We start from the raw sequence: 21,128 nt of genomic DNA, 5'->3' as shown, positions 1-21,128 counted from the left end.
TAAATGATCTGCAGCTCTCTGCTCACATCTCCCACAGCACAGCACTACTTGAAATAACCAGGAAATCTGCCAAGTGATGACAGGCACTTCTGTGTCTTCATTTACACACAAGGGTGCTGGCAAGCACTCAGAGGTAGACCCAACACATCAGCTTTAGTAACTTCCTACTACATTTAATAACATTTAGAAGTCCACAATCAGCTGGAGATACAGAATATAAACAAAATACCTCCAAGTTCATTTTCTGCTGTACTCTTCCTTTCTTCCTCTTGGCCTCTTCATCCTTCTTTCAAGTCTGCTGGAGGAGACCAGCCAGTTCTACCCCTTCACTATGCCTGCAAGGGGCAACTGCACTTCCAGGTGCTCTCAAGAAGTGGAGCAAGCTCTGCACAGGTGAAACCTATTGGCAATTTGTGGGAGAGGAGAGCCTGGCTAAAAGCTCATTGCAGGCTAGTAAATGACTTGCAGGTGTTTCTCATCCACTTCTCCGTTTATGTCAGTTTCCTTGGCTTTCAATCTTTGGCAAGCAGAGTTTCTTCATGCTAGACTTAAACACAGGGCCAGGATTCCAAGTTTAAGTCACCACTGATATTAATTTTTTTTTACCTCAGTTCAAACTAGGAGAATAAGGACTGAGCAGAAAGGAATAGATTGACTGGAAAGATGTGGGCAAGTATGAGAGGGGAGTTTAACTGCAGCATACATGCAATAGCAAGGCAGTTCATAAATGGCTGCTGACTTTTGTCAGGAATATGAATGAGGCATTGCATTACAAAAAGCAAAATGGGCATTTTAATTCAATATTTTATTACACACACACACAAAAAAGTAATACAAAACTCCTCAAAACAAGTGTGTACCAACACTCCTTCCACAACTGAGATTACTATAATGCTCTATTTTTTTTTAATTAAAAAGGTTACAAGTTAAAAATCACCCATAAAGAAACTGAGCTATCCTATCCATTTATTCTCACTGATCATGATTTCTCTCTGGTGACTGAAATAACAGACCAGATTCTTCTCAGTGCTACTCAGTGAAGAGGCAACATGCACTAATTGAAATACAAGGAACTATTCCATTTAAACATAAGAGGGAAAAAAGCCCTACTTTTCTTCTTTACTATGCAAGTAATCAAATACTAAGCAGGTTGTGTAGAGAAACTGTGGAGTCTTCATCCTTGGAGATATTCAAACCCAGGTCAGTCCTGGGCAGCCTGCTTGGATGACAGGGTTCTGAGCAGGGCAGGCTGTTGTGCTAGATGACCTCCAGTGGTCCCTTCCAACCTCTGCAGTTCTGTGATGCCATATCTAAGTCAAACCTATCAAATCTAGATAACTGTTCTACTTCAACAGAAGGTGAACAAAGAGAGTGAAAGAAAACAGATCTGAAAGGCTGAGTTTATTGACTCTGAAACTCACAAAGTAGGCAGGCATACATCAAACTGGATCCTTTTCTTCAGTCAGTGCCAGATTCTACAGGAGTTATCCTTGCTCCCTAGTAATGAACACACATTGGGAAGGATCACTTAGTGCACGTTCTATCCATTTTTGTTGATACCTACATCAACAATGTACCCAAGAGACACATAAAGATTTTTTTCTCAACAACTAACAACAGAGCACAAAATCTAGGGCAATACTTGCAGCTTAGATCATCCTGCATCCCACGACAGAAATGAAGGACACCTGATCAGAGTTCAGTACCAAATACACCAAAGGCATGCTCCTTTGCCTTTTCTTCATCCACACCTCCCTCATAGCAATGCATTGTGAGAAAATGGCTTAGTCACTGCTCTGGTGCTGGTATGTGCTCACTGGAGAGATGGGAGGGCATGCCCATGCCTTTGCACAAATTTGTTCATGGCCATATTCTCAAATCTCAGTTCTAAAGTGAAGTTCTAGATTTTCTTGACTATATTGTAAGTCACTGCTGGTACCTGCATTTGGCCGCAGGTAAGTTTTCAGACTTTTTTTGTTTTGCCATAGCAAGATTGCAGACGTCTTTAAAAAAAAAAGGAAAGAAAAATAGAATATATTAGTTACCTGTAATGATTGTATCACCTTTGTAGTTAAAGGCACAGGAGAAGATCTCATCAGCATGACCCTCTAATATCTGAAGGCAGTGCCCAGTAGCAGCATCCCAGAGCCGAGCTGTTTTATCAGAGCTGGCTGTTAGTATGCAATTGCCTTTAGGGTTGAAACACACCTTTAAAAATACAGAAATGAGTTATGTTACTCAGCAAGTCAGTATGCCTAGAGAAAGAAGCATATCAAAGTGATTGAAAGATGAAAATAGAAAGCAGCAATCTTGCATTCAGTTTTTTAGCTAAAATTAAGGGTAGTATTCCACTAGAGTCATGCTGGCAAACTTCTGTAGCTGAAAACTTTATTTACAAAGGCATTATATACCATGACCTTACTGCAGGATCAGAACTTCCAAATAGCAACTTTATTTAGATGTTATCATTATTCCAATGTAAAATTTATACATATTTTATAGAGTTCTACATTAAATAACATACATCTCTGTAGTATCAGAATCTGCACTGGAAAAAATTTTATAGTAAGTCTCCATATTTGTTAAACATTCACTGCCATAACTGCATGGATTTCCAGATAATCAGGTACATTTTTTGAGCAGTAACTGGATAATACCAGTTTATCATACAATTCAAAATTGCTGAAGAAGTAGCACACCCAGTTTTGTCTTAGCTCAGAAGTGGGGAATTGGTAAACAATCATTGTCTGATAGCTTTCAGCTAAAAGGAATGTTCTTTTAGTAAAGATAACTTCTTAGCCAGACCTATCAATCTTAAATATTAAAGAATGTGGTGGATTAACAGTATTCCTGCATCATGGAATAACTGCTGGATTGGATGTCACACATAGTCAAATTAAAAAGGTGCAAACCACACACAACTTACCTTTGAAATTTCATCTTCATGCCCTTCTAGCTTTGCAATGCACTGTTTTGTTCCTGCATTGTAGACTCTTGCTGACCCTGTTGCAGTAGGAGCCATATGTGATTGTTATGCTTAAGCACGCATTCCAGTAAGAACATTTGAATAAGGTCAGAAGGAACTCATCCTCAGGTTTAATTTTGGAAGAAATAAAGGCAAACTTCACAGAGTTTCCTCCAAGGGTAAAGTATGTTAAAAAGAATCTGTAATCTGTGTGGAAAAGATTGACTTCCTTTCCTGACCAGAAATGGATTCTCCTGGAAAATTCCTAACATACAAATACAAAGGTCTGCATAGAACACAGCTTACTGAAGCCTGTTATTTCAGAATGCATGTACAATATCTTTATAAAGCTTTCATTACATTTCATTATTTAATAATCTATTGATTATATTTAATAATCCATTTAATAAGATATTTATTAAATATCAGGAAACTTTTTACATTGGCTTTTGCCTTAATATAGCAAGTACAGGAAAATAGATCCAAATAGTCCTCCCCATCCAGGCTGGTACCCTCGTTTCTGGAATAGTGTATCTAAAACTAATATAGTATCATATTAGTTTTAGGCAGTATAATATAAATAATTGTTATTTGCAGTTATTTATATTATACTGCATAAATATTATGCAGTATGATATAAATAACTGAGCAGGTGAATACAGAAAACTATGTATTGTGATTCCTAGACAAATAATAAGCATGCAAAACTTCTGCATGCCAATAACAAAACAAAATTGTTTCTTTCACTATCTCTTTTTTGTGTATTCTTTTGCTGTGCATTAGAAAGGCCTGCTAGTAAATCCACCAGTAAAATTCCAACTACATTTTTTATTTAAGCCTAAATCTGAACCCCCAAATCAACCCCCTCAAAAGCTATTTACGTACACATTTAAAATGTATTTCCAGCCACAAGTGAAATATTTCCTTCCAAGTTTGAAGTTAAGGGGGAAAGACACGTTGAGTTGATTGAGGTATGAAAATAAGAACTTTGTCATTGGGGAAAACTTTTAAAGTTTAACGCCCAATTTCTGTAATGCAACAAACATTGCTCAATCAACAGTTTTGAATCACGCCCTCCTCTTCATCAAGTTAATGAGACATAAACTTTAAAGAATTTGGGGATTTTAGAGGAGCTGAGGTTTTAGTTAGAGATAAGCTTTATTGGAGTTAATCAAAATAAATGGGTAGGCCTTGATGAAGTTAAGAGTTAGTAGTTAACTAATAATTGATTGCTTGTCAACACAATGTTTGGTTAGCTGGGTTTATAATGAAGAATATAGGAACTGATAAATAGCTTTTAGGAACATAAGACAATTGTGGCCTCCTCTGTTCTGAAACCAGTTGAAGATGGGAATGGGAGTTCTACCAAGGGTTCATTTGTCATATTTGCATTGAAAAGTAGAAAGGTCAGAATGAGGAAGACTTCATTTAGTTCTCATGTTGGGACCCTTCCCCATGAAAGGGACCACTGACCCATTTCAAGGAACAAACTATGCATGCTTAATGGCTTTTGAACCAATTACCATACGAAGCAAGGAATGGGATGTACCAAAGTTATGAATATGCATTTGTATTTTGGGTATTCAATACTTGTATAGATAAAAGGACTCTGTAATCCCCTGTAAATTGCAGTGTGTATTTGGGAGTTATCCCACAATAAACATACACTTTCTAACTTTAAACTGTTAGAGAGTCTTTGTCTGTCACAGCTGGATATTGGTACTGGATCAATATCCATATTTTTAATAAATCACTACATTCAAAGCAGAGCCAAAGGGAAAGGACAGAGGTGTTTGGTGCTGCAGCTTCCCAACAGAGGCAGGTCCCTCCCTGATGCAGGACAGAGTGTTTGGTGCTGCAGTTCCCCAGCAGTTCCCTCACTCACCATCAGCAGAGGCCGTTGCAATGCGCTGCCCAGCGTAGTCAAAGCACACGTCCAGCACCTCCTTGCTGTGCCCTGCCAGCGTCGCTATGTGTGTCCCTGTCACTGCATCCCACAGCTGCACACACAAACAGGGACACACTGCATTGCTGCTTTGGAATTTACTTATTTACTTTATAGATATCTAGTTGATTGATAAAGCAATTTGTAGAGGCTTTTTCTGATGTTTGACATGTAATAACAAGAAAGCTGAATACAAATCAATAATGAGTCATTCTTTAGTTAGTATAATGAAGCTCTATACATTTTTTAGTTCAGTGTATTGATTAAACAAGACTTAACTAGACTTCACTGAAATTAGTAAGAGTATAGGTTTTACATTTAGTTACAAATTCTCTAATCCATTATATGTACTACTTTAAAATGATGCTCCTCAATTTAAAAAAAGTACATTTTATATGTCAAGTAGCTGTAATCACTACCTACTCAACCAGCTTACCATGCACGTTTTGTCCATTGATCCAGAGACAATGAGAGAACAGTCCCAGTTGAACTGGGCACTGCTAATCTCTCCTCGGTGACCTATTAAAGTATGTAGCAACCTACCAAAAAAAATTGTTTTAATTATCATTTACATTTATAGTGTGTATTTTTATATACACATATAAATTATAAGTTTAGAAAATGGTATAGTTAAGGTGTCAAGTCTTCACAATTAAAGCAATTAAATGGAGTGGTGCAGCTCATTTAGGATTCTAGTTCTAATACTACATCAATTCCATTTTCTATTTTTGGCAAAAAGAGGCAGTAAAAAATAAAATGGAAATTTCCTCCCTTCTCTTTCAAAAATATTTTAGTGAATGCATTTCCAGTAAAATGTGATGATTTTCAGTACCAGCAACAGATTCCTTGTATTCATCTGCATGCTAAGCAAGTACAGCAAGTTTTTCCACATTACTCTCCCATTATCCTACTTCAATGAACTGTAAAAACAGTACATCTTTAAAACTCCATATAATCTAAACCTTTTATAAAATCCACTGAAGATCAAATGGAAGTTAATCAGGTACTTAATGCGAGCATGTTCCCAAATAACAGCAAATGACAGCCCAACTGAAATATGATTTCTAATCCTCATTAATCCTCATCTTCTTTCTGCACAAGACCAGCAATGTAAGTATTATATTCTTCAGCTTTATCTAAGTAGAGAGGTTACAATTAGCCAATACTGCTTCCTATTTAATGGCCTGTAAGGCAACAAAGCCTAAAAAAGATTAATTGAGATATACATCTATTAAAGGATTAGCAAATTGGGTTATTATCACAATGCTAGTATCACTGCATCATTAATAGAAGCAGACTGTAAATAACAGATAAACTAATGACTAGAAAAACAACTAAATTAGTTTAAGTGACTAAAATGTTTTTATTCATTGCACAAGATATATAAGAGTAGCTAAATTAATATATGTGCTAAATGAACAGTAAAGAAAATTTCCTGAGCATTTGAATTTGCTATTTGTTTATAATAACAAAAACTTGATTACGTTTTTAGCATTTTACAGAATTACTCCTTTTGCTTTCTAACACTGTGATGTCTACACTGTTGTAATTGTGTAGATTTTTTACAGTAAAACAAAAAATCAACAAGCAGATAACAGAGGAAAACTTAATTTTATAAACATATTATTTGGTCATCAAGACTGCTGTTACTGTAATACCTAATGCACAAAATACCTAGTAATACCTAGAAAAAAGTTTTAATTTAAAAGCCGAAAACTTAAACTTCCAATTTTCTAAAAGGCAGTGGGGCCTTCAAGCTTTGACATAAAAATCTGATCAATAAACAGAATAAATAGCAATGTGGAGAACTTCTCACAGAAGCCATTATCAGATAGAAAGAACACAGAAGAAAGACTTATGAAGTGCAATAAAAAATTCCATTTAAGTTCTTTATTAAAAGCAATCAACTTTAGTCCTGACAGTATTTGCTTAGCCTTCAGTTTCCAAGTGAAATCTGATCCATGGATGCTCTAGTATTTGACTATAATTGCAAATGAGAAACTGCTTCTTTCTCACACACTGGTCCAGCACCCCTGACCCAAGATACAGGACCAGGCTGTTGATTTGTCAAATGAAGCTCTGCAGACACCTGCAACTGAACTACAATGGGCTGTATCTGCCATGGAAATACAGACCTGGATTACAGAAGTGTGCTTCCCCCTTCACCCTTTTTTTCTTTTAAATCATAGTATTTTATGAAGAGAATCTCAAACTTTGTCCAGATTTCCTGTCCCTACATTAATTTCCCTCAGGGCAGTTCAGGGTACCTACCCAGAATAAAACTCAGGAACAAATGAGGTCAGCAAAATCAGAAGAAACTCAAATTTGGAAAGCTGTCCACCTCATGTGACTCACATGGTGAAAAACAAGCACACAAAACCTCACCTACAAGATTTTTGCAAATCTACCTGAATCTGTCAACAGCAAATTGTGATTTGCCAACAGTCTTTCTGGGTGCCATCTGAAAGGCTGACTGCTGGCCATGGTACAATTCTATTGCCCACTAGCTAATCACCAGAGCTGCCAGTGAGAATCTGCTCCTTGATATTGCTGGTATTGGCCCTGATGTGAAGTCCGTATTGATTTCATAGAAAAAAAGCAACATGAAAATCCCCAGGCTTTGATTTCACAGTAGGCTCAGACAATAAGCTGGAAAAAGTTGTTTTCACACAAAGATACTTGCAAGAACATCAGGCTGAAAGAAGGTGAATTCAAAGGTTGATTTGCTGAATGAGTGTTGGTGTCGAATAAACTCAAAGATTATAGGATCAAGCCTTAAATGATACACTGCGTGTACACTACTTATAAATCACACACTTAGTCCCACTTTTATATATATTGTCTATTATCCCAAGATATCACTATACACACACCTTCCTTTTGTATATAAATTTCAGAGATATTCCCCTTGCTCTCAAAAAAATAGGCACAACCCCGTAAACAAAATAGAATGGTTATTTTCATAAATTACTTTGTCAATAATCAGGGTGATCATTTTATTATTTTACTTGCACTGAGTTTCCCACTGAAAAAACAAGTGAATTTGTCAGTATTATACCAGTTAATATTTACCTGTTGCATTATTATTTGTTGGCATCTTATTGAAGAGATTTTGTTCTCTACAGTCAAAGGAGAACACATTTTAAATTTATATTGACAAAGGATGGTGAGAAGGAAAAAATACACCCTCTATAGTTTTTAAAGTTAACATAACCAGAATAATCTTCTATAACATAAAATATACTTTCTACTTAAACAGTCTAGAAATCCTAGACACCTTGCAAGTCATGAGTTTCCATGTTGATAAAATATATTCCTCTTTGGAGAATTCACTAGGAAGAAGCACAGGATCAGTCCAGTCTTTCCACCTCTTTAGTACTCATAAGATAGAAATTTGAAACAAAGAATACATACAAAAGCATTTTATGAGCAGCGTTCCTTTTCAAAAGAACAAAGAGAACAGTAGTAACAAATTACAAGACCAAAGAACATATATTCTAAATGAAATACAAGCTCTGTAAGGTGTTGCTCAACATTTTCTATTTAATTTGTCCTGAAATCATGCAAAGTAAAATTATATTTATTAGTACTGTAGTACCTGCCAGTGCCAACATCCCATACTGCCACTGTATGGTCAAAGGAGCCAGTGATGATCCTGTCTCCAGTGGTATTGAAAGACAGAGCAATAATTTCTGCTGAGTGCCCCTGAGAGAATTTTTAAAAAGGAATATGAGAACACAAATTATTACTTTTCCATTAATATAGTTTAATATGTAGTCTTTTTTCAGCAGCATAATCCTTCCATAACTCATCACCATTTTATTTACTGTCTTGTCCAGTATACCACAATTTTGACAGAAAGATCTGCCTGACTTCAGAATTCTCAATATCCCAGCAACTGCAAAAACTCAGGCACACCACTTAAGCAGGAAGCTTATTCCCTATAAATGGCTTAGGATTTCTGTGAGAGAAATGCACTGAAGCAGCAGAGGCCAGTCTGACCCTGGGGAATGCCAGCAGGCCATGCAGAGCAAAGAGAGATGAAAATCTAGAGGTACCTGGATGGCTGTCCTCTGCCCATGTTTACCTCCTCCATACAGAGGAGCTCACAACTGACTGTAGAGCAGCAGGTTTTAACAATTAATGGAAGGGATTCTAATCTATAGCAGTAATGTCATTGCAAGGAGAAAATCTGTCTTTTGATAAATAGGACTCATAAAACACCACAACTTTCTCATTCCCTTCAAGTTTTCTTATTCTGTTTTGGAACTGTAGTCAGTCACTATGGGATCACATGGTAAAAGAAACTGCAAGGTCTGAAACAGTTGGAATGGTTATACTGTTATTTATCTCAGCTGGAAAACTAAGCAAGGAACAAGGAACACCTCTGAAAACATAAGGAATGCAAACATACATTTAAAGTGGCTACTTCTTCTCCTTTCTCTAGATCCCATAATTTGGCAGTGGTGTCCATGCTTCCAGTTGCCAACAGTGTGCTCTGAGGATTAAATGACAAACATACCTGTAGCGAGAAACATTGGATAGAAAACGTTTAAAGGAGTCAATTTATAAATGTTTTCTAAATAAACTAAACAAGGGTCAGGATTAATATCTTTAAATAAGACAAAGGTCTGATAACATTTTATGACATACAGAAAACTTGCAAAATTCTTCCTACAGCAACAAATCCTTACCACATAATTCTGGATAAGTACTCAAACCAAGTGGACTCCTTGCAAGCACATGCTTTGTTTTCTTTATTTCAAAACTCTCTGAAATCGTCCAATTACTGTCCAGTCTGACAGTGGTCCCTAGCACTATTGTTTGGTAGGTTTTCTCTGTTACTTGACAAGACTGGGCAAAGATCATCCAAGCAGTTCTGTGTACCCACAAACACACTCTGTGCACTCCTACCCTACCAGGTGTCATTATCAATGTCATTTGCCAAGGGCATTGCCACAACATCATCTTTAAGAAAAAGCAAGAATAAAAGCTGAACAACTACTTTAATTAATTTCTCACATTAAAAAACCATGTATTCACCCTCCCATTTTCTGTAATTATTCAGTGTGATTGCTCTGCAAATAAAAAATTGCAGGTGCCATGAAAAAAAGGAAAGCAGCAGCTCAGTTTTTTCATCCTGAGTAACTATGGGCATGCCCTTGCCAGCATCAGATGCAATAATGGCCTTTCAGAAACAGATCTGATTCAGAGAAACACATCATTTCCTGCTGGCAATTATCACCTTCTAATTACTTGTCAGCACAACTCATAACACTTCAGGTCTAATCTAACCCCTAAGAAGTCAGAAAAAATGGAGAGACCTTTAAACATTTACCTGACTGATCTGTAATAGTAAAACCACTGCAACCTTTCTCAATAAGCAAACATGCTCTCCATTGTAAGGGGTAACTCAGAGCATCCAGAGAATCAAAAACACACTGAAACAAACCCCAAATTCCAATATAGTAAAACACCATTTTCTCACCTCTTTCTAGTTAAAGCCTCTCAATCTACAATTAAATTCAAATTGTTTTTTCAGAAACAATTTTCAGCAATATTTCATTGAATAGTGATTGTATGGCTATTAAAAAGAAAAAAAACAACAAAACAAACAAAAAAACTCATTCATCATTGAAATTCAGAGTTTAAGTGTTTTGCCCTGATCTTTCAAACTGAAATTTGTGCATCAAGGCATTTGCTGCTGATAGGGGTCCTAGTGCATGGGAGAGGAAACCAAGCATTTTTAAGCTTAAACTGTTTTAATTTTATAGATCTTTGACATTTCAGCATCCCACATATTCCCAGTTAACACACTTTAAATTTCAGAAATTCCTTCCCCTACAGCTCCAATTGGTTCTGTACACAAAGTACAGATCTCTGTGTGAAAGACAACACAAGCAATGATGTTCTTGTATATTTAGTCCTGCAAATATGAGAGGCAATGCAAGATAGCTAGAAAAACATGTGATATGTAATCAAACAAAAAGTATAAAAATTCCAGTTGCTATGGTATTTTTCCATGTTTTAACATTTAGCAAACCAGGGAAATCAGAACAAAGTAAAAATAACAATATAGTTTCAAACTTTGTATGGGGGTTTATTCTATCTCAAGAACTGTCAGACTATCCTCCCTTGCAGTGCAGAAATGTTAACAAGACCTGGGTGTATGAACAGATGTGCCACAATAACTGTGCCTTCCAGTGGGAGCTCACAACAGCCAGAGCTCACAGTCATCAATGATAGTGTTAGGAAACACAAAGGAATAATAAATATCCATCACTACTCACTATTTCTGCACTATGTCCTCTGAAGGTATGATAACATTTTCCTGTTTCTGTACTCCACACTTTGCAGGTTTTATCAAAAGATCCAGTGGCAATCTTGTCACTAAATAGGAAAAAAAAAATCCTATTATTTTTATGTAGGAAAACCCTCTGACTCCAGAGACAGCAGAATCCAGAGAAACAACACCCAGCCTTGGAAGCTCCCATGCACTTTGGTGCTTGCTGCCACACTACAAAATCCTGCGGCAAGATTTCACAAAGTTCCAGCAAGGCAAAAAATTAGCAGACACAGGGAGTTTCTAAGAGAGCTACTGTGCCTATCTATTAGCACAGGAGTGTTCATAACTGATGACTGACCTACTTTAGGGATGATGTTGTGCTTACAGATTTATTAAGAAGTTATATCATTTCATCAGATAACATCTGTTTACCAACAATTATAAATGCAGTTCACCCAAATTTCAGAAGTTGAACTCTACTCCCACTGAAGTCAGTGGAAGTGTTGTGACCATCTGCAGTCAGAGCAAGACTAAAGTGAACTCTCCAGAAAATGTACCAAGGGGCACTGTACCAAAACCTAAAGATTAGCAGAGAAAAAAGGGGGTGGGTTTTATCAAAATTTTAATACAAAAGTAGTTCAAAGTTCTCATCAGGTTTTGTCTCACTGTATGTTCCTTCTCCACTTTTATGTTACAGTCTAGTTATTGATCTTTGCACAGATTTTCGTAATTAGTTTCACCAAGCTATAAAAATGAACTTCATTAAATGGTTTTATAAAGTAAAGAATAATATCAGAATATAAGACATTGACACAGCAGGGTTTAAGGTTTCCTTTTCATATAGAAGAAAGAGATGAAGTTTCAAATAGTGTAAGAACAAATCTTTTAACATTTATTTCCTGACGGTAATTGTGTATTGTTCAACTGATAAATAGGACATCCAACATTTCTCTTGAATGTGATTCAATGGAAAAATAGGAATTAATTTATCTTACTTTACAGCAAAAATGGTTTTCTCACACATGACAGTTTTCTCAGGAAGCAAATGACAATGAAACTTCAGTAGCTAACATGTAATTCACCTAATAGGCGGCAATTCCAACCTAGGGCAAAAAATTACTGAAGAATACAAAGGTGCAAAAATTAATATCTGATGTTCACACAGCAGCACCTTGTGGATTTTACAAAAATTACTCAAAAGCTGTGACATTTCTAAATCATGTCCTAAATAATATTGAATTTGTAATGTTAAATGGAGAAATCCACTTCTTCCTCCTTAACTGAAGCAACACAGATTGTCACATCACACACAACCACATGGAGGCAGAAGAGAATGATCGACATTCAGAACACAATCTGGTCATGTAGATATTACTGAAATAAACTGTGTTTCAATACATTCAACTAACTCATTTATATTTTTTTTCAAGATTGAATACCTAATTAAATTTTTGGTTAGAATTTCTACATTTAATTTTAAAGCATGATAGCAGAAAGCATGTTTGAATGCATCTCTTGTACAAATCATGACAGTGTCATCCTACAGTGATTACCTATAGCTGAACTCTGCAAACTCAGAAGCTGAACTCTTTCAATTTAAAATAGTCTATTCTTTGTTAGAGTATTTGCAAAAATAACAGTACTAGCAATTATGAAGAATCTCAGAGGAAATTTATTTACCCATAGGGGTTATTGAAAGCTATGGCATAGACAACATTTCTGTGTCCCTCCAGTGAATGCAGCTCTTCTCCCGATGCTGTATCCCACAGTTTGCAGGTTCTATCATAGCTTCCAGTGATAAAGCTAAAGCAAAGAGAAAGTCATTTCTGAATACAGCAAATATCTTACTGGTCTCAATGCACCGCCAAATTATTTATTTCCACAGATTTTAGTTAGAATTGTCTCAGACCCTAAATCTGTATTCAAAAATACAGATTTATGACCATAGAGGTTCCTTTTCTTCTTTCTTTTTCACATCTTAGTCAAAACCACATTTTCTCTAATCTTTAATCTATTTTAACTAGAAAGCATGCTGCTGCTTTTAAGACATGAAGGAAAAAATGATAGGACATATGTCCACAGTGAAATCAATTAACATGAAAGTTACACTTTCACTACAGTGAAACTCCCAAATGAGTTTATGTCAAAGACTCATTTAACTTTTAGCAATATTTAGTTAATGGCCATAAAGGTGCTTTTTTCTGTAATATGGCAATTGTCAACAGACTAGGACTGTGGAAGAAAAAAGTTACCTAAATTGAATCTCACCTACTATTTTTTTGCATCTCCCATGGGTTTTCCACAGAGGCCTGAAATATAATCCCCAATTTTGCCTGAAGCTGCTTATAAGCAGCAGAGCTGCATTCTTTCTGCAGCAAGATAAGAGCACTGAAGTTTCCTTACCATTTAATTTACAAGTACAAAACTTCAATTAATGATTAGGTACTTTTGACTTTGAAAAACAACTTACCGGGAACCAGATTTGTTAAATGCAACATTAGTCAGAGGCAATATGTGTGTTCTAAGCACCTGAAATAGAAGCAGGGGCACTGAGAGGAAAAACATTTGAAGCTAAAAAATAAACAAAATTGCTCAAAATATTCAACAGATTAATTTTTTCTCCTCCTCCTGTTAGAGGAGAAGAAATCCCACATTAATCATCAGGTTACCATAGAAGATGTTATATAGTACTGATTTCAATTTATACTTAATTTTAATGAACTGTTTTTTTCCAAAGTTTGCATTTTCTTCACCTTTTCCAAGACCAGCAAAACAACCCTAGACCAGAGTTGAATGGGCAAAAGAGGAGACCACAATGACTATAAGATCACTGATGAAAGAAAACCCAACTAATATTAAGCCTTAGCCAGTGAACCAAGAAATCCAGTTAAATTTGAGACTTTTAGGGTGTGAGATGCTTCCAGCTGGCACTTGACTTTGTTGTACAAAACAGGAAGAAAAAAAGAAATATAAGCTACAGCTTATAAGAAATATAAGTTACAGCACTGTCTTATGAGGTCATGACAAGGTGTGCAAAACCACAACAAAAATACTCAAGACGACAAAATTCCAAAACAGAATTTCAACTTTAATGTCTGCACAGATTGTGTAGGTTGTGGAGGTTGTTTTCTAACAGTGCTTTAATCAGACACACAGGATCATCCACGTGAACGAGCCCATAGCCATAGTAACACATACTAAGGTTTATTAAGCAGAGGTGAAAATAGTTGCAGATACTGCAATGGAAGTCACCATGCCATGATACTTTAAAAAGAACTAAAAAAAAAGCCAAATCTGGCTTGGTGTTTGAATAAACTGGCTGCTGTAAAACATGGCTTGCACTTGAGTAATTTTCACCTATGAGAAGCTGCCCTCTCCTCAAGTCTAAACTATAATAAAATCATAAACTGGGAAATCACCACAATTGCTGACAGTGAAGTAAAGGGACATTGAAATACCCCAGTGGTTCACTAGGTCTTTTCTGTAGAATGAAGAAACTGTTTATGAACAGTGAGATTTAATCACTGACATATTACCAGAGCTTCAACTTTTTTTGCTTATCTCAAGTTTTCCAAGCTGCCTGTCTCCAAAAGGAAAATGAGAAATGCTCCTAGATCTTCTACTCAGAAGAGTAGGGATTCATCAAAATGGAAATAACAGTTGATAAGTGAAGGACTGAGAGGGAGAGAGAAACAGAAAATGCATATTATGTTACAGAAACAGCAATTTCTGCTCTCTAGAGAAAGCAACACAAGTTGTACTTTCAGCTACAGAAGTGGGAACGGGCAATCAAGATGTGGAAATGACAAAAATATTGTGTTTTTTAAAAAGAGCCACAATATCCGTCTGCATATGAGAATCAGTAATTATGGAAATTTATGGAAATCTCACCCATAACATTTTAGGACTACATGCAGGCAGCTCTGAACAACAAAGGTATTTAGAAATTATGAAAAAAGGGAGGAAAATGAGATGGGTTTTTATGTAATTTCAGATTATGAGACTAATTCTGTTCTTCCAATGCCCAGTGCTGCAGTTGCTTCATCCACAGAACTCTGAGCCAGCAAGAATTGCCTGTGCAAATGATACAATAATCAAACCCTAAGGCAATATTAGAAAAAATATACCTCAGTTCTGCAAAATCTGCTACAGCTGTACCTAAGATAAAAATCTGCAAATTACTATAGCATCCCATGCCATGGAATAGTTTAAAACCTGAGAAATTGCTATAAAACCTCATTTCTCTGCAGGGTGCCTAACACACCACCATCACCACAATTACTGGAAATAACAAAAAGGTGAGCTTATACACTTGTTTCAGATTAGACTCCAGTGCAACAGGAATAAAAACTATTCATTTCCAAACAATGCACACATGGAACATTTTTTCAGGGAAAAGAAAAACAAATGTCACTCCCACTCATCTCTTATATCTTATTAGTATTTCAGAAGGACCTGGAACTCATATTTCATTTAGAAGCCTTAAATGAAACCGAACATCAAAAAAGTTATTTTCCCACACTTCTAACCACTCTTGAGTGAAGGAAATAAACCAGCACTGATTGGATTTGTCTGCTTCTATTATTTCCAAATACAGAAGCTCAGACACAGCACTACATCCAACAATGAACAAATACATTATTTACACTCAAGTTGGAACAAGCATTTGAAGATTTGTCAGTGTCTGTGATGAACAAACAATTTCTAAAGCTTTTGAAAAGCAAGGCATCTCAGTTGAGAGGATAACTTGGAAGAGAAACTTTTTAAATTCAAGATGCCTTGCTACATGGCTCTTTTTCCAAGGTTAAATTCATATTTCTTTGCAGAATTCACCCAGATGAGTATTGTTGGTCAAAAGAACCAAAGTTATACCTCGGAACATGTAAGGGATTTTATAGCCGAACAAACCAACACAAAACTTCTTTTTCTCTTCTAATTTAAGGTAACAATAAACGCCATAGCACTGACCAACATTGTTTAATAGCTACACATTGCCATCTGCTGACACAATAAAGATACAACGTTTAACTATGTCAGATTGCAGCATGAAGAAAGTTTCATTTCCACAATTAAATACAATTAAACCTATTCTCTTCTGACACAATCCTGGATTTGAAGCTCTGAAAGGTCTCTGTAATCATTGTTTTTAAAATTCCTATTTGTTTGAAAAAATATTTCAAGTGTGGTCTGTAAGCTGAAAATCAATATATCAATATTTAAAGACAATAGTAATGACAGAAAGCAATGAAAACCAGGATTTGTAATGCCAACTGCATGTAGCATAAAACCCCATAAAATAATAGTATAAATCCCACAATCTTCACGAAATGAAGAACAAGTAGACACATGTATGAGTACATTTTGGTCCTTTCCCAACAGCTAATTTACGTGGGGTCGATTTACAGGTTTTGTTTAAATGTAACTATGGGTGTTACTGGCCCACAAACTCTTTCTCAACAAATAAAAGATTGATTTTTCTCCATCTAAAACACACCCTAGTGATTAAGCCTGGATAAACAATATCTATGAACAGTTATACCTCTCAGCTTTATTAGGGGAATTCCTGGCAGAAAAACCAGACCAGACACAGTTGCTCTACAATTGCAGAGAGGATTGAAAAGTGCCAAGGAATCAGTCATGTAGCACAATACATAGCAGTAAAAACATACTCACAGTATCACAACTTAGACCCCCACAAATGCCCAAAATTATTTTAAAGATGCCTCTGACCTTAAAAAGAGAGAATTTGTGATTCTGTTTTTCCCCTAGCTTCTCCTGCAATCTTTGCACTAGATGTATGATGTGTTCCAAGCAGGAAGCTGTGATGAGAGGTTCTCTTTTTTGGATATCTTCTACTAAGGCTGTAACATCTGTGCTAATTATGAGAAAAGAACAAAAACAAACTCAATAAATACCCCACACCCACCACATGCCATCCTCTGGAAACAATTATGAATTTAACCCCAAGAATATTATTTACTTGCTGAGAAACTGAAGAGGCCTAAAGAAATAAGAATAAAGGCCTAAAGAAATAAGAATAAATCTTTCTTGGTTTTTGTATTTTCTTCCCTCTCTTACTGAAGTTGTACAGTAAAATTCAACTTTTAAAAATTGTAGCTTGGCAAGAAATTTATCTTTTCAAATGATTTCCACGGAGGTCAGGCATGGAAGATGTGTGTCCCAAACTGTCAGTTTAAATATCTGAACTACACTGGAATTTCATAAATTCCAAACAAATTGGCCGTGAAGTAGTAACAAGATAAATTATGTATGCAAAGTCTTAAATTTATCTCTGTCTGTGGCTTTAGAAATCTATGGCTGTTTCTGCAGCTCTTAGTTTTGACAGTAACTACACATGGTGCAGTGTAGTGATGTCCCTGGAGCCCCCAGCGAAGGGGCTACAGCTGCTCTGTGGAACTGGATCCTCTTTCCATTCCATCAGATAACCACTGATTTCTGGCTTTCTGTGAGAGACTAAGGGTTGACAATACCCAGCAGTCAAATCACAATACACTCTTAAAATCAGCTTAGCAAGAAAGGCAAGCATTTCTGTTAGTATGGGAATTATTCAAGTCTAAGGGGATTTTCTGCATCAGACTTCGAAATGGGAGCCACTACATCATAAAAGAGTATCCTCTCAGTGTTTACACTCCTGTTCAGGAATACCAGACAACTTATTTCTTTTACAAAGAGACTTGATAGGTTTTACCCACAGCACTATACTGGACAGTCCTAAGTAGGCAAAACTTAATAATTTTTAAATTGGGATTTTTCATCCTGCATATCCAGTTTACACTGTCTACTGACAGGCTTACATGCAAGGCCTCTTCCATATCAATGCTGGTATTAAGACAATCATATTACTTCATGTCTTTCTGCCTAATAAACTCCATGGATTTCGGTAACTTTATTTAATGGTGGCACTTTGTTATTTTTCTGAAGCCCTTCCTACCAGAGCTAGCTGAGTAGAGCACATAGGCTCTTCCTAACAGCTGATCTCAGTTATGTGTAACACAGTCAAATACAGGCGTACATGAACATGCTATAAAAACATAGAGAGTGCTGTTATCTGAAGGAATATCATACTTACTCAGGTCTAAGATCAAGCAGATCTATTGATCTGGTCTTTGACTCACCACCTTCTACGTATTCCAAAATAATTCCTTTAAAAACAAGTGATAAACAGGTCATAATTAGATTTCCAGAGTTTTATAACATGCGCTGTAGACAGCAGCACTTCCACTTTCACAGCTCCACTGACTGCAGGAGACTCAATTCCAGTTCTTGGAGCTGTTATTGCTGACAGTAAGCATGGGGATGAACAACTCTGATATGCTTATTTGAAAAAAAGATATTAAATAATATTATTTCTGAGGTATTTTCTATTCTAGAAATGAACAAGCTCTTTTTTCCAACACCTTTTTGTATCATTTCATCAGCATTAATTTCAAAGAAGCTGTCTTCAAGATACTTGCTGTAGTTTGGTGTTCCAAGAAGTCGGGAAAACGTTTTACAAAACTTATTATTCATATTTATTCTAGCGTTTGCAAAGGCTTGGGTGCAGTAATGTATCAAAAATCATTAAAACACTTTACATTCCCAGGTTTGCTCTGGCACCTCTGCAACTTCCACTGAACTGGAGTATTAAAATGCTTAACCACATGGCTTCTTGTTTTGAAACAGCTAATAAAGGGCTCAGCTGCTCCTTGACTTTCTGTGGGAAAAGACAATTTAGATGAACTTCTGTGTCATTCTGCATTTCACAAAGTTCATAGGAAAAGTCACACTTCTGTGACTACACTGCCACGAGCTTCTTCCATTTCTTTATGTGTTGGCACTGCAATAAGTAAATCATCCATGTAATGTAAGATTATTGCTCGTAGATATTTCTGTCAAGCTGGAGACAAAGCCTGTGCCACAAACTATTGGCAGATAGTGGGTGAGTTTTTGAATTTGAAAGGAATTTGAAAAGAAGATCCTTTTTTCCAATACGCTTCCTGAGCTGGCCATCTCCAGCTTGTTTCACTTCTGAAACTTCACTGAGTCACCTGAGTACAGGATACACCATGCCAGTATGGCAGCACTGCTTTTCAAAGCATGGCTCCACTCAGAAAACTCATAAATGAAGGACAAAAAGTAGGAATTAGTATCAGCTTAGCTGGAAAAGGCCTCTGAGATCATTAAAAGTAACCCAGGACCAAAAACCACCTTGTCAACCAAACCCTGGCACTGAGTGCCAGTCCTTAAACACCTCAGTGATGGTGACTCCACCACCTCCCTGGGCAGCTCTTTCCAACGTCTGATCACTTTCTCTGTGTAGACTTTCTTCTGAATATCCAATTTAAACCTCCCTTGGCACAGCTAAAGATTATCCTCTCATCCTCTCACTGGCTGCCTGGCAGAAGAGACCGACCCTCACCTGGCTCCAACCTCCGTTCAGGTAGCTGTAGAGAGTGACAACTTTTTTTGCCAAACAGCCATCTAAAAATACAAATACTTTTTTTTTTTTTTTTCCGTGCTATCTACAGTCACCGTTGACTTTTTAAACTCCTTACTGTGATGCGAGTAAGGCTGCCTTGACTTCGCAGTAAGTCACTAATTACACTCCCGACGGGCGATGAGCCGCTCCCCGCTGCAGCCTCCCAGGCAGGCACCGGGACAAAGCAGCGGCAACCGCGCTCCGCTCCGCCCGGCTGCGGGTGCGCCACGGCCCCGCCCGGCCGTGCCCAGCCCCTGCGGGCTGAGGGGCCCCGCCATGACGGGCGGCCCGCACACCCCGCCGCACGCCCCATACCCGCAGGCCCGCCCCCCCCCCCCCGGCCCCGGCACAGCCGCCGGCAGCGCCCGGAGCCCCCAGCCCCGCTCGCTCCGCACCCGGCGGGAAGTAGCGCAGCAGGAGCCGCCTCAGCGCCATCGCCGCCACCGCCGGCCCGGCCCGCGCGTCCACCCGCAGCCATGGCAACGGCCCGGGGCGCATGCGCGGGGCTGAGGCGCCGGGCCCGCCATGGCGGGAGCGCCGCTGTAGCCGTGCAGCCCAGTCAGCGCTGCCGCCCCGGTGCTGGCACCGGGCACTGGGCACTGGGTCATCCGTATGAGGCTGCGAGGGCTTCGGGGCTGCGCCACTGAGAGGGAAGGAGCGGATCTAGGAAGGAGTGCGCTAAAATACACGTATAAAATTTGGAGTGCCGAAGAGCCGCTAGTAACGGCGTAGCAAATGTGTGAAAGCTTTTTGGAAAGTGAATAGTTACTTACTTAGGAAAGAGGGCAACAATTAATTTAAAAAAATTATTTTTTTTAAGAGATAGTGAAGACTGAAGCGCAACTATGAAAGTACAGTTTAGAATCACAGAATCATTAAGGCTGGAGAAGGCCTTGCAATAGAGACCAGCCATTAACCCTGCACCACCATGTTCACCACTGAACCATGTCCCCAAGGGCCACACGCCTGTAGAACACTGCCAGGAACGGTGATTCCACCAATTCCCTGAGCAGTTCTCAATATCCAACCTAAACCACGCCCTGGCACAACTTGAGGCCGTTTCCTCTCATCCTGTCGCTTGTTCCCTGGGAGAAGAGACCCACCCCCTGTCGCTGCAGCCTCCCTTCAGGGAGCTGGGGAAGTGATCGTGTCACCCGCAGTCGCCTTCTCCCCAGCTAAACATCCCCTGCTCCCTCAGCTGCTCCTCCCAGGCTGGCCTCCAGACCCTGCTTCAGTTCCACTGCCTTTCTTTGGATGTGCATTTCATCAAAAAGAGAAGAAAAAACATCACTGAAAAGAGATAATCCATTAATAGCATGAAAAATTTGAGTCAAGCTTTATGCTGAAATGGCTGTAGAGCATCAATAGGGGGAAGCAGTAAACACATTCTCATTTGGCCGATCTCGTAGCCCGCGTTGTTGACAATGGATCAATACAAGACAGTCCCACTCAG

The 21,128-nt window shown here is 37.9% G+C and overlaps 1 protein-coding gene across 1 annotated transcript; it reads right to left on the bottom strand.

Moving 5' to 3' along the window:
- Positions 1 to 786: 786 nt before the first annotated feature.
- On the bottom strand, positions 787 to 20,152 carry DAW1 (dynein assembly factor with WD repeats 1). The gene is made up of 13 exons (XM_066556508.1): positions 20,071 to 20,152; positions 18,287 to 18,359; positions 16,927 to 17,071; positions 13,667 to 13,725; positions 12,877 to 12,999; positions 11,201 to 11,300; positions 9,325 to 9,432; positions 8,509 to 8,615; positions 5,347 to 5,449; positions 4,851 to 4,965; positions 2,927 to 3,003; positions 2,046 to 2,208; positions 787 to 1,497 (listed from the first exon to the last, which is right to left on the bottom strand). Exons 1-13 carry the CDS (start codon positions 20,108 to 20,110, stop codon positions 1,463 to 1,465), a joined length of 1,248 nt encoding a protein of 415 aa, XP_066412605.1. The 5' UTR covers positions 20,111 to 20,152; the 3' UTR covers positions 787 to 1,462.
- Between the last annotated feature and the right edge of the window lie 976 nt (positions 20,153 to 21,128).

This window comes from Molothrus aeneus, chromosome 10, assembly GCF_037042795.1.
Source record: "Molothrus aeneus isolate 106 chromosome 10, BPBGC_Maene_1.0, whole genome shotgun sequence".
In the NCBI taxonomy this organism is placed as follows: domain Eukaryota; kingdom Metazoa; phylum Chordata; class Aves; order Passeriformes; family Icteridae; genus Molothrus; species Molothrus aeneus.
The sequence above is the reverse complement of the archived record's forward strand: the minus strand, read 5'-3'. Positions and strand labels throughout refer to the sequence as shown.

Bases quoted from the DNA above. Each gene is read 5' to 3' on its own strand.
- DAW1 (XM_066556508.1), bottom strand. From the start codon at position 20,110: ATGGCGCTGAGGCGGCTCCTGCTGCGCTACTTCCCGCCGG. The intron at 9,433-11,200 runs GTGAGTAGTGAT...TTCTCGCTACAG, and splicing joins GAGGACATAGTGCAGAAATA to GTATGTTTGTCATTTAATCC. The intron at 1,498-2,045 runs GTAACTAATATA...GTTCATTACTAG, and splicing joins AGGTGATACAATCATTACAG to GGAGCAAGGATAACTCCTGT.